Below are 13,913 nucleotides of genomic sequence, written 5' to 3' on the forward strand. Positions count from 1 at the left end.
TCGCACCACCACCAAAATACCCTAAAGCAATAACCTGAAACAGATCCTACACAAAAAAGCAAAAGTCTCCCCTCAGACAGATGGACTGCATTGGATCTATACAAATAATTATAGCGGAACCTAATTATGGAATGTCCAACCACACTACCACCATTGGCCAATACAAATTTTGCAAATGCTGCATTCTTCTTCTTTTTGGCTCTGTCAATCAGGGCCACCACACCAAATAGGCCTCGGCACAATAAATAACCAAACTATTTTGCAAGAGGACCAAGCCGATGAAATACTGCCCATATCATTCACTATGGAGCACCTCAATTCCAAACCTGTCATCTTTTCCACCGAGATGTATCAGCAAAACCTCATGAACACAAAATTGTTTAGCTAAATTGAAAAGCTTAGACTGCAAGGCCCACCACATCATACCTCTCACACCAATCCACCAAACACACTCCGACCACAGAAAAGCAGGAGCACCATTGGAAGCCATGAACCTAGCAGCCCAAAACACAAACAAATGACCAAAAATCCACACTCTAAGGGGTAAATTTACTAAAGTGAGAGTTTTTAGAAGTGAGTTTTAGAAGTGAGAATCAGATTCTACTTAACGTTTAACTAGCACCTTCTAGAAGATAATAGCTAGAATTTGATTGGTTGCTATGGGCAACATCACTTCTAGAAACTCTCACTTTAGTAAATTTACCCCTAAGAGAGTAAAATGGAACACCTATAAGGAGGGAGAAAGAAAATAAATTGATTTTAATATGAATTTAACTTGTAATGAAATGGATAATCTGCCAAAAGAAAAAAATGTTTTACTTAAAAACAAGTAGCCGAATCAAAACAAGCTTCTGTGCCAATTTGAAGCAACATAAAGACACACAAGGGTAAACTAGGAACCAAGGGGGGAGGGGGGAGAGGCTATGGAAGGGTGGGTAAACTAGGGTAACACAAGTAATAACTCGGCAAGAGGTAAAACCAAAACCTGCTGAGGGACTGTGACTTTGAGATTAAAATATATCCAATCAGCTGAATTAGGTCCGTCAGTTCAGGCAAAAAAAAGGCCAAATCCCTCAAGACCCCCGCTGCCAATAGCGGCAAGTAGCTAGTCCCCGAGTAGGGTAGACAAGGGAAAGACAAAACACTAGACACAATGACCAACAGATGGGTTTAATTATTAAAGGCAAAACATTTGCCTTTACTTGGAGTCTGGGATGAAATTTCTTGTCATAAGCACGCCAGACCGTACCAAGCAAATTGCGATGCAAGCTGTTAATCAGATGCAGATACAGTATCTGATAATGTTTGTGTGTTCCTCTGGATGGGTCTTTAAATAACAAGCAGCGAACACACAAAGACCTGCAATCCAATTACCATAGGATTTGAAAGCGTCGAACCAGATGCCCCCTTTCCCTTTCGCAGCCTTAAGCTCTTCTTTGGCCTTCTCGGTGAGGACAAAGATGTCCACATAAGCACCCTTAGTGATATTATGTTTGAAACCGGGAAGCAGGCTGCTCAACACAGCCGTATTCTCACAACGGACCCTGTCGGACCGCCCAGAGTGGGACGCATGTGCACTCTTTTTGCGCAAGCGTGGGTATTTAGACAATTTATGCCACCATTTGGCCTCGCACTTCACATATTTAGCCTCCCGCTTGTGCGCCTTCGTGGAGCTGCTAACACCTGACACTAGCGAAGAAAAGGATGAGGATGTGATACCTTCATCAGCAACAGGCGTGCGCCAGCCTGCACTTCAACGGAACCAGCTGCCACAATGCCCACAGATGTGAGCCTCCCGTCACAGCACTCAATATAGAAGCCGCGGCAGGACGGCGTGAGCCCGCACTGAGGCCTCTGCAGTGAGCAGCACCAATTGAGCCACCACTGCCTGCCACAGCTATCGCACCAGCCCCAGACACATCTAGGTACAGGTAGGGGGGTTCATTACACGCCGGGCACGAAGCATGGGGGAACAATAAGAAAAGAGATAGAAATGGGGAACAGCAAAGAAATAGGAGGACAGGGAAGGCAGGAGAAGACAAATCTGAGAGATTAAAGATTGAGGGGTCTATTTACTAAGCAGTGTTAGGAGACAGAGTGAAAAGTGATAAGAAAGTGAAAAGGTGCCAGCCAATCAGCTCCCAACTGTCATCTCACAGGCTGTGTTTGAAAAATGACAGTTGGGAGCTGATTGGCTGGCTCCTTATCACTTTTCACTCTGTCTCCTAACACTGCTTAGTAAATAGACCTCTGAGTTTAAGAAATAGCAGAACAGGGAAAGAAGGAAAAAGGCAGTAATCTGAGAGACCAGAGACTGAACTTAATAAAAACCTAAATCACAGTATATGATCACCAGAGCAAAATGCCAGCACTTATCCTCCACAGGTGACAGGAATAAAGAGGCTTAGGGGTAAATTTACTAAAGTGAGAGTTCTTAGAAGTGAGTTTTAGGTGAGATGTTGCCCATAGCAACCAATCAGATTCTAGCTATTATCTTCTAGAAGGTGCTAGTTAAATGTTAAGTAGAATCTCTACTGGTTGCTAAGAGCAACATCTCTTCTAAAACTCACTTCTAAAAACTCTCACTTTAGTAAATGTACCCCTTAGTATCAGCCCACAAAGCCTCACATAGCACATATATAGGAATGGGTATGTAATGCCTGCTGTAGGGATGCCTCCTGTCATATTACCGAAAGTAGCATCCCGACAGTTGGAATCCCAACAGGGAACCCCCCCTTAACCCTCTCCACCCACACCCTAACCCTCCCTGCTAGTTTGTAAACCTAACCCTCACCCCTTCGTACCTAAACCAAACCCACCCCCCTTAGTGTCTAACCCCCTCAGTGGTGCCTAACCCTAACACTCCTCCCTAGGGTTGTCTAACCCTAACCTCCCCCCAAAAAAAACCTAACCCTAACCCCAATACGCTCCTTAATACTAACCCTTCCCCCACAGCTAGCGCTAAGGATATATATATACACACACACACCCTAACTATCATAGTACAAACCAATCACATGGTGGCCCACCAAACAGCCCCGAGACTGGAGGTTTAACCCAATCCACTCTCCTTTAATCACTCTATTTCTCAAAAAGGTACAATCTCACCGCACTAGACTTCTGATGTTTATAGTGAGTCTCCTTCTTCTGGTTGGTGTCCCTCAGATAAGGCGTGAGAAGACATCGAAGTTGTTGCATCGCCTGCGGCACAGGGGGCAAACGTTGTTAATCTGCAGCCACTGTCTCAGGCAAGGAACGTGGAAAGTATGCTGGCAGGATGTTACTGCCATTTCCATTTCAGCATCTATGTTGGAGATGCAGATGGCGCAGAACTCTACTTCCTCTTCTCTAACAATGCATCTGCTGAATGTGGGCAGACTGGGCAGAATGAGCCTCAGGATGGTGTCCAGAATGAGGCGTTCTGCATTCTGCGCAACCTGTTGATATTGGCTGGCAGTTGGCTGGTTCCTTGCTCTTCTAGAGGATGCTCCATTTCTCACTCTTGTTGATCTTCTTCCAGCTGATGGTCTGAGGCGTCCTGACCTCAGCCATGTCCCAGTCATGCTCTGGTTTGGTCCATCTGAAAAGACATTCATATATTGTAGATATAACAAATAGCCATATGTAACATGTAAAGATCAAATATTGTTGGCATACGATAGGAGTTATAGCAATAACATGATTTTTATATACTGTATATTATCTTACGATACAAAGGGCCTCATTTATCAACAAATTTTATCATTCATAACGAGTGATAAAACTCATTGCGTATAATAAATTGGGCTCAAGCCAATCAGCTCCGAACTGTCATTTTTCAAACAGATGACGGTTGAGAGCTGATTGGTTGAAGCACCATTATCATACGTAATGAGTTTTATCACTCATTGTGAATATATAAAACTCGTTGATAAATGAGGCTCTTAATAATCAAAAAAGAGCTGCAGTAGTATAAGTGTATGGATGCAGGCCCCAAATGTTTAGGGGTTCCTGATCAGTAACTGACTAACAGCATGGAACGGGCCACCCAGTAACACGGGACACAGGGCCTGATTCAGACTTGGGAATAGAGAGAGATATCTCTCTCAACTGATCATCTTGGTGGGACCAGGCTGCACTGCAGGTGGGGCAGATTTAAAATGTGCAGAGAGATTTAGATTTGGGAGGAGTATTTCCAAACTGACATCTAAATTGTAGAGTAATAATAAAAGCTGTGCAGTATTTGTGGGCTACATGCAAAATCAGCCAGTATTTACCCCACATGTAAAAAAATGTATGTATTTCATTTTACACCCCTTGCATTGCAATATGGTGTGTTCAGGTTCACAGTTGAGAGAGATATCTCACTCTTTTCCCAACTCTGAATCAGGCCCACTGTCCATAGACCACTATCATAATGCCTCCCACTTCAAAGGACAACTGCCAAAGAATGAGAAACTGGTCTGAAGCTGGGTACACACGTAAAGATTATCTGTCCAACCAGCCAACTAGTTGATTGGTTGGAATGAAAATCTGGTAAGGTATGACAGCAAATGACAATCAGCAATTTGCTCCTAAACGCCGGAAAATGGACAAAAACTGTTGTTTGAACAAATTGTTTAGTTCAAACATTTAACAAACTTGTCTGACGTCCATTTTCATCTGTTTTCTGGCATTTAGGAGCAAATTGCTGATCATCATTTACTCCCATACGTTACCAGATTTTCATTCCAACCAGCCAACTAGATGGATGGTTGGACAGAAAATCTTTACGTGTGTACCCTGCTTAAGATTTAATTTACTGAACATGTTTCTTACCTTCGTTTCCAATCAGCTGAGCTAACTCCCGTCGGCTCATTGCAGCTGCTGATAAGGTGCCAAATAAGATGAAAAGTAGGTGCACAAACTAACAAATAAACAACAAACAGAAAGAAAAGGCACAGGTGTGATTGTGCGCTGATCTCCGGTCACTGGTGAATCGCTGGAAGCAGTCACTAGTGGGAAAACTCGCTCTCTCTTGTGAGGCCTTTCTCATGCGTCAGCAACAGCTTCAACTGAGGAAATGCCAGTGATATTGCCGTGCACTGGGGTTACATACCCGGCCATACAGTGGGCACCTGACCATGGCTGTTGTTTACATTTGAATGTGGCATGCGGGCGGCAGTTGGTGATGGCTGTGCGTCACATCAGCTCTCTGCCCTATACCCCACATCATCATCTTCCCACTGATATCACACAGGTACACCAGTGGGAAATCAGTGGGAAACGACAGGTTAGTGCTGAGGGGTAGTTACACCAAAAACAGAGAGGTTCTGCTACTGGACCCAGTGAGCTCAGCTATCATTGCTGCTGCTATCTCTGCTCTTCCTTTGGTGATCTCTGCTGATGGGCAGAGTTGAGCGTTTGTGATTTTGTTGCTTGGCACTATTTCCAAAACAGTCGGATCGATGAATAATATGGAAACCGGTATTCAGACTACACACTGAACAGCTAGATGCAGGCATGGGCTCCTACACTTGTAGGTGGTCTTATAACCAGACATATGCAGATGGCAGCCATTGTGCCAGCCATTCAGTGCATCTTTTCTCACTATTCATTATTATATCCAATCGAGTTGGATCACATTTGATTGATTGTGGTGAACCTACACCAGGAACATATTTTTTTTAATGTGACCCAGTTGATCAACCAAGGATGCCGGGCGTATATAGCTGGTATTAGAGCGGAGTCAAATATTGCATAATATACCCAACAAAGAAACCTATGTAAACCCATAAATTTGCAATTAAAACCTATTTAGTTAGGCAGTAAATGTTGTCACTCAGTCCCACATTGTCAGTGACTATAATGCTACTTTGCAGCAGTGGCATATCTAGGGGAGCTCCACCTTCCGCCTCCCGCAGAGGGTGACGTCTCTCCCATAGTACAGAGCGGGCCGAGAGGACGGAGGAGCGGATGGCAGCGGGCGCAGAAGCGGGGATTCAAGTAAGTGTTGGGGTTTTTGTGTGTGTGTCTTTGTCCTTATATATGTAAGGGGCACTGGCACTGCATAGGGGGGACCACTAGTGAGGGCACTGCATAGGGGACCACTACTAGCGGCACTGTATAAGGGGTACTACTGGAGGCACTGCATCAGGGGCTCTGTATAAGTGGCACTACTGGAGGCACTGTATAAGGATGCACTACTGGGGGCACTGCTACTGGGTACATTGCATAAGGGGTACTACTACAGTGGGCATTGTAAGAGGGGCACTACTACTTGGGGCATTAAGGTGCATACGGAATGGAAAGAAATGTGCCCAGAGTGATGAGAAATGGTGGTGTGTCATGTTGACACGCCCCCATTTTCAGTGACCACGCCCCTTGCACCATGTGACCACGCCCACTCTTTTGGCGTTCGCGCACCTACTTGGAGGGACGGCCTCCATTTGTTTAACTTGCCCTGGGCTCCAAATACCCTTGTTACGCCACTGCTTTACAGTTTCACTCATAGCAGAGAGTTTAATACAAAAAGTTTAAACTTATTAATTTGTACATCGTTAAGTAAGTCATCTTCATGAGGATTTAGTTACACATGGGTAGAAACAAAATGGCTGCCAATATTTTCCCCAGAAAGCGTGTGGCGGGGCTTTATATAACTGGACATTTCAATAATAGACACTCAATATTATTAACTGTCAGTTTAATAAATAAACTTTATACAACACGTGTGCTAATTTGTACAGCTACAGGCAATGCTCAAAGAATGTAATTGTCACCTAATTTTGCATGAGGTCACCACTTGCGGCTACACAATTCCAGATTAGGTCTACCGGGAGTTATGGGAAACAACACCATGATCCAGAGGAAACTGACGCCTGGTGGATGGTTGTGGCAAACTTTGGGTTCACATCTGGTGACTGAGAAGACCATGAAATAACGATAACTTCAGTGTCATGCTCAGGGTGACTATACATGCTCTGCGGATGGGCGTTCTGTCATCCTGGAAGACACGGCTGACATTGCAGTCAGATGCTCACCTTGCCCCCGCTGTTTTCCTTTGTTGAGGATGTCATTTCCTTCAGCGTTTCATGCTGACGTCACCACAGATACCACGGCTGGTCAAACTTCAGCATGTTTATCTGTCTTGAGAGTAGATGTACTAAGCCTTTGGAGAAAGATAATGTGGTGAGAGATAAAGTACCAACCAATCATCTCCTGTCACTTTATAGGCTGTGTTTGAAAAATGACAGTAAAGATGGGTACACCCTGACAGATATATTGCCTGTTCCATTGAACGGGCGATATATCTGTAGTGCATCCACTGGTGTGTACAGGCAATATGTCTGTGAGTGACGTCATTCACATACATATTGCATCTGCCCTGCAGCATAGCTGATCTATATTTAGCAGCTATATCGGCACGTCTGCCTGTGTGTTGGCGATTCGCCGACAGCCCGTACACTTGTTATAGGGACCGTTGGTGACTGACATCTCAACTGGATGGGTAAATTTAAATACCCACCGGCCCAGTTATGTCAGTGCATACACATCGGCCGAAGGATTGGCAAGTGTGTATCCAGCTTTAGGAGCTGATTGGTTGGTACTTTATCTCTCTCCAAGGCTTAGTACATATACCCCTCTGTCACTGAAATTCCTACTTAACATGCCCCAACAATCACTGAGGTCTTTCTCTTGCAGCCATAACTATGAACCCCTGGGACAGTCGAGCATTTTTATGCATGAACCTGACTGTTTTTTTCTCACTGGTTCACCTCCATTTTCCCAGGGTTGCGGTCCTGCTAACTCACTCACAGCCACGCTTGTGGAATCATTCACCAATTCATTCATTTGTTTGCTTAAATGCTAACTCATTCACTCACTAATATTCACACTTGCTCACTAAATTCCTTCCCTTCCTGTGATGACTCGGTATTTCACTCATTCTTCACTTGGTTATTCACCTGGATGGAACAACTACTGTACCGTCCACTACTGTCACTTCTAGTTGGCCATCCAGGTAATCACATTCCCTGCGGGGTCACAAGCTGCTGGGTTGTGAGCAGGAGGCATGTCTCCCCAGCAACTTCATTTTGATGTATCAGTCCTAGAAGTCTTTGGCTCCTCAGACGTTTGCTGTCTTACGTTGGTGGAGGTCCATTGACATAGATGAGCATTAGAGACCAGCCAAACCGTTGCGAAGAGCAGCTGGACCGACCCAGTGGAAAGATGAGGAGTGAGCCACCGAGAAGCAGAAACAGGAATAATAATAAGGAGGCCAAACGCTTGATCCAGAGCCACAGGCAGCCCGGAGAACTGTGGGAGGTTTTGTGAGGCCTCATGACATCCCTGCCAAGAGAAGAGAACTGGCGATTACTAACTGAACACACAGATGACCTACAGAGGCAGAACCGTTACTAGACTTTTTGGTGTCCTGTGCCAGAGAGAGCATTGGTGACTCCCACCCCCACCTTCATTGTTTAAATAGGAACATAAGTTAGTGCAACTGATAAAGGGCCATGGACTCATGGGGAAGGGCCAGGGAAGAGATAAGGGAGGCCAGGAGATGCTGGGGATAAAAGAAGAGGAAGCTACAAGTGAGAATGATAATAATCAGGAAAATTGACAGGCCCAAACAGCGCCCCCTGCCCTGCGATGCCCTGTGCCATGGCACTGGTCGCACTACCCTAGTTACAGCCCTGCACAGAGGGCTCCCATTGGTAACAGGTTACTTAGGACAGTCCCTTTTATTTAACCAAAATATTTTACTCCCATAATTTTACACAAGCCCAATTAACAAAAGTGTTATAAAGGTGGATACTTATACCTTCTAAAGAGAACAAGGGAAATTGTTTCTCATGGCAACTAATCAGATTCTAGCTATCATGTAGTATATTCTATAAAATGATAGCTGGAATCTGATTGGCCGATATGGGTAACACCTCCACTTGTCCTCTTTAGAAGGTTTGATCCCTAAAACCTGTTTTACTTTATCTGTTATGTACAAAATACATTGGGTGAATATTAGGACTTCATCGGGTGGGCGGACATATTACAGCTAATTTCCTCACCAGCTGTTTTATTTATGGTAAGAGAGTGTGAATTTGTGAGGGGACCAGGAGGCGGGATGATTTCACGGTCTGCCTGTAATCTGGGCAATAACATAGATGGTGCAGCCCCAGATAATTGTTTAGTAGAACTTGTTTCCTTGACAGACATTCCCCCTGAGTCTCAGTCACATCTACTGAGGTCAAGCAGATTTGCACCTGCAAAAGTGATGGGCAAGGAAAGTCCTGGTGATCTTCCTCCATTCTTACATTGCAGTGTTTGGGGGTATGCAATATGGTTACCGATATATAACCTGTTGTACAAAGTAAAAAGTTTTCTCCTAACTCTATATAATAATTTATGTTGATCATTTTAACACCTGTGGCAATCACTATCAGGGCTGTAGCTAGGGTAGTGCGGCCGGTGCCATCGCATAGGGCACCACAGGTCAGGGGGAGCAGTTTGGGCCTGTCATATTTCTGTTTATTATCGTTCTCACTTGTAGCTTCCTCTTATTTTATCCCCAGTATCTCCTGGCCTCTCCTATCTCTTCCTTGGCCCTTCCCCATGCGGCCATTCCCCTTTTTAGGGTGCATTATGTCCCTTTGAAAAATGAGGAGGGCGCCAATGCTCTTTCTGGCACAGGGCACAAAAAAGTCTAGTTACGGCTCTGATCACTATACATTAATTCTACTAGAATGTGGGATCTTTACCCGTTCTCCATGAGAATTGAGACCTCTTGCTTTGAAGGGTGAATCTTCCTTTTCACATTCTGCAACAGAAAGAATATTTATAAGAGAAGACTATCAATAGTAAAGTGACCCTGTCGCCTACACTCTGTGGAAGTTATTTATAAAGGGCAAAACACCCTTTGGTGACGTCACATGCATCAAATTATGCTGGCGCTCCTAGGTTACTGCCAAAGGAAGCAGGATTACAGCATTTGTGGAGGAGCAGCAGTTTGCACCAAAGTGAGAGGAGTTAATGGAATGAGGAGCAGTTTGCACCAGCTGGTGGGAGGAGTTAGTGGAATGAAGAGCAGTTTGCACCCACTGGTGGGAGGAGTTAGTGGAATGAGGAGCAGTTTGCACCAGCTGGTGGGAGGAGTTAGTGGAATGAAGAGCAGTTTGCACCCACTGGTGGGAGGAGTTAGTGGAATGAAGAGCAGTTTGCACCAACTGGTGGGAGGAGTTAGTGGAGTGAGGAGCAGTTTGCACCAACTGGTGGGAGGAGTTAGTGGAGTGAGGAGCAGTTTGCACCAACTGGTGGGAGGAGTTAGTGGAAAGAGGGCCTGTCTAGATGCAGCTAGTTTTGCAGTGCAGTGTAAAATCACAATGACATCTAGCAGAGCTTGAAGTGCAGAGAAGGCACATTTTAAAATGCAGATTTGTACTAGTTATGATTATGAGTTGGTGGAGATCGGGACTTATTATATAATGTGACACATTTTTACATGTAGCTATCTGTAGCCCTTTCCATTGCCCCCCACTGAACCATCTGCAGGCCGATGGCCACTCATGTGCAGTACACTCGTTAAGTCTAAACCCAGAGGCAAAGTGATAACGGTAGCTATCACTTTGTTTCGAGGCTGAATTAGGTTTTTTGGAAAGCTCTGTTCCGGCGAGTTGGGACTTAATTATTACGTCTCAACTGTATTAAAAATACGGTTGTTAATAAATACGGGTCACCACTAAGGGGGAGATGTACAAAGACTTGGAAGGAGATAAAGTGGAGAGAGATAAACTACCAACAAATCAGCTCCTAACTATCATGTTACATGCTGTGTTTAAAAAATGACCGTTAGGACCTGATTAGTTGGTAGTTTATCTCTCTACACTTTATCACTCTCCAAGGCTTAGTACATCTACCTCATAAGCTCCTCCCTCACCTATATGAACAAATCCATGCCTACATCCCCCCCCCTTGTCTCTTTCTATCTTTAGGACTTAAACACAGTAGGCTGCTTAAATATAAAAGTAATATCTGTCATGAATCTATATATAAGAGGCACGTTCTCTGCAGCAGTTACTTCTGTGAAAGTGTCGCTTACCTGAGTCATCACCATCCGCTTTTTCTTTCCCTGCCATCTTCTATGCCCAGGGCAGGTATGGTGTGACCGGCTGCCAATCACCTGTGCATCAGAAGCCACTGGCGCCACCTCAGCAGGGTTATGCCAGCAATGCCCAGGTGCTGGGAGGGGACCATCCATTCTGAGCGCCGAATCTGGCTCTTCTATTGGGACGGCAACTAAAACAAAGCGTAACTGTGTATCAAGTCATCAAACACAGACATTCAGCAAATTAGATGCAATACTAGTCTATGGTTCTACAAAACCACCCTGATCTATCATTGCACAGCACAATAGGATGTGTTCTATATATTCTGTGCATTGTATGCTTGGTGTGAGGTGCAGGGCACTCACCAGGACAACAGATGGCGTCTTCTCCTCGTCCTGTCTCCATTCCTGGCAAGGAGTTGGGCAAAGACTACAAGAGGAAGAGAACCCTCATTATACACCTAACAGACTGGAACACAGATAGACAACACTAAATCTCCAGGAAAACTTGCCACAGCTAGGCAGAGAGAGAGCCAAATACAGACAGACAGCACATACACAGACATACACAGAGCGACAGAATGGGGAAATAACAGCTAGTGACACTGAGGTTCTGGACCAGGGATGGGGAACCTCCAGCTCAGAGCCGTATAAGGCCCCCAAATCATTTGGTCTGGTCCTCTGAGCTTTTTTCTGATAGCCTCATCTGGATTGCAGAGTGCCTGTAATGGCACACTGCAGCCAGAATCTATGCAGCAGTGCCGCCTGGAACGTCCTCAGGACGCTTCAGACGGTCACACCGCTGCCCTTACAGCTCCCCAGAGCACCCTCAGGATGCTCCAGGCATTGCTGTAATTACTGGCGATTGTGGCCCCGGGTGACACCACACATAGGGGGCATGGCCTGCATCGGGCCCACGAATAAAGTTATATATATCAAAATGGCCCTCTGCAGAAAAAAAAGTTCCCCAACCCTGCTCTAGACAGTCAACCAGGGAGAGAGACATCCAAGGTTATAAACACTTGTACAGACAGACACAGTAACTGACAGGCACAGTAGAGACACACGGTAACCTCTGGCAGACATGACTGGGCCCCAGGGTAAATTCCGCCAATATTTTGCTACTTTTCTGGTTTTGTTAGCACTATATAAAAGTGTAATACTATAATGGATCAGGTCACATAACATACATCATCTCTGCGGTGGGGCTGAGCATGCAGAGGGCATTTCAGTTGTCTATTTAAGTCCTCACACTTAATCCTGGGTTTTGTTTTGCATTAAAATACACCAGTAAAAACTTATATCACATGCCACAAGCAATCATGTTTGATATACATGTACACTAGTGTTTCAGTGATCACTGTGGGCTTCCCAATGCATCTAAAGGCAAAAAGGTGAATTTGCAAAACTAACTACACAACAAAAATGTAACAGAATGCATGTAAATACTCCACAATGTGGCCCTGATTCAGACCCGCTTGTTGCCGGAGGCAGCGCGCAGGGTCTGATGGGCGTTTTTTTTTCTTTGGCCGCTCGCTAAGCTGTGGGACACCTCACTGTCACTCACCATCGACAGCCGCCCCGTCTTGTAGCGAGCCCCGCAGTGACTGAAGTTCAGTCGCTCAGCGGGGCTCGCGCATGCGCACGCCGGACGCGGCGCATGTGCAGGGGGAAACATCAAGCCGCTTGCGAGCGGCTCTGAATCAGGCCCTGTGTACAGTAACTCTAATTTGACTATGTACCTTGGAGAGAAATAAAGTGAAGAGGGTTAGTACCGACCAATCAGGCTCTTTCCTCCTGTCACTATCCACTTTATCTCTCTCCAAGGCTTAGTACAGACAGACACAGTATCTTACAGGCACAATAGAGACACACGAGAGAAATAGTACCAACCAATCAGGCTCCTGTCACTTTACAGGCTGTGTTTGAAAAATTAAATTTTAGGAGCTGATTGGTTGGTACTTTATCTCCATCCATTTTATCTCTCTCCAAGGCTTAGTACACAAACCTCTATGATTACTAACAGACTGAGGTGGAGACCAAAACATTCACTTTAAGAGGGTAACTAGAGGTAGTAAATGATAGAATTCTCATAAAATTTTGCACTTCACATTCCGGAGCGGATTCAGAGCCGCACACACGTTGTGCACAATTGCTCTCACACTGGGCCTAATATAGAGGTGTCAGAGTCACAATGTCCATGTGCCGCGATGGTCTTCAGACAGCAGTTTTACTGTGGATTACGATGCAGAGTGATCGACAGACAGCAACCCTTTGGGGGGAGGTAACGGGTGTAACACACCCCCTAAACCAGTTGCGACATGCCTGCGTCTCCTCCTTACGCAGGTGTTCTGCCCCCGGTGCCTTACTTTTGAAGGGCATTTTGAGCACCCATAGGGTTGCTCAGAGGTATGATGGTGCGACCAATGTTCATCTGTTTGTACGCAAGCGGCGGATCTGAGAAGTTGGCGGTGAACGCCTCTGTACAAGAGACGGGGGCTGAGACATCTGCTTAACTTCTCACAACATCCTCTGTACTCAGAATCGCAGCAGCAACGGGCATTGCGTCCACCTCTGAATCAGGCCTATAGTGTGCAAAGATCATTCTAAATGCGAATATTCACCCGCATGCAGAATTGAGCGACTGCCCCATCCATAAAATTTGGTTTAATAGCAATCATAATTATCAGCGTGCACATGCACCAGTCTTATGCTTGGTGCAAGAGATACCTCTGGAATCAGACTCTGTGTACACGCAATCAACATAGCCCGCAGTTGCGTCTACACTAAGCCTAGTCTTCGTATGAACCCTTAGCCCCTTTGCCACCTAGTTATGCCCATTCAGCTGCAA

The 13,913-nt window shown here is 45.3% G+C and overlaps 1 protein-coding gene and 1 long non-coding RNA gene across 2 annotated transcripts in view; both read right to left on the bottom strand.

Moving 5' to 3' along the window:
- The window catches only part of LOC148518717 (uncharacterized), a 32,658-nt gene extending 27,120 nt beyond the window's left edge, over positions 1-5,538 (bottom strand). The window contains exons 1-5 of the mRNA XM_088477138.1: positions 5,494-5,538; positions 4,798-4,885; positions 3,285-3,580; positions 3,114-3,201; positions 1,375-1,689 (exon numbers count right to left, since the gene is read on the bottom strand). Coding sequence (XP_088333264.1) covers positions 1,375-1,689; positions 3,114-3,201; positions 3,285-3,580; positions 4,798-4,885; positions 5,494-5,538 — 832 coding nt within the window. The remainder of the gene's footprint in view (positions 1-1,374; positions 1,690-3,113; positions 3,202-3,284; positions 3,581-4,797; positions 4,886-5,493) is intronic.
- Positions 5,539-6,644: 1,106 nt separating this feature from the next.
- Positions 6,645-8,120, bottom strand: LOC148518718 (uncharacterized). Its single transcript, XR_015878978.1, has 2 exons — positions 7,923-8,120; positions 6,645-7,126 (listed from the first exon to the last, which is right to left on the bottom strand). It is a non-coding gene; the product is annotated as an uncharacterized LOC148518718 (long non-coding RNA).
- Between the last annotated feature and the right edge of the window lie 5,793 nt (positions 8,121-13,913).

This window comes from Taudactylus pleione, unplaced genomic scaffold (assembly GCF_031769625.1).
Source record: "Taudactylus pleione unplaced genomic scaffold, aTauple2 ptg000199l, whole genome shotgun sequence".
Classification (NCBI taxonomy): domain Eukaryota; kingdom Metazoa; phylum Chordata; class Amphibia; order Anura; family Myobatrachidae; genus Taudactylus; species Taudactylus pleione.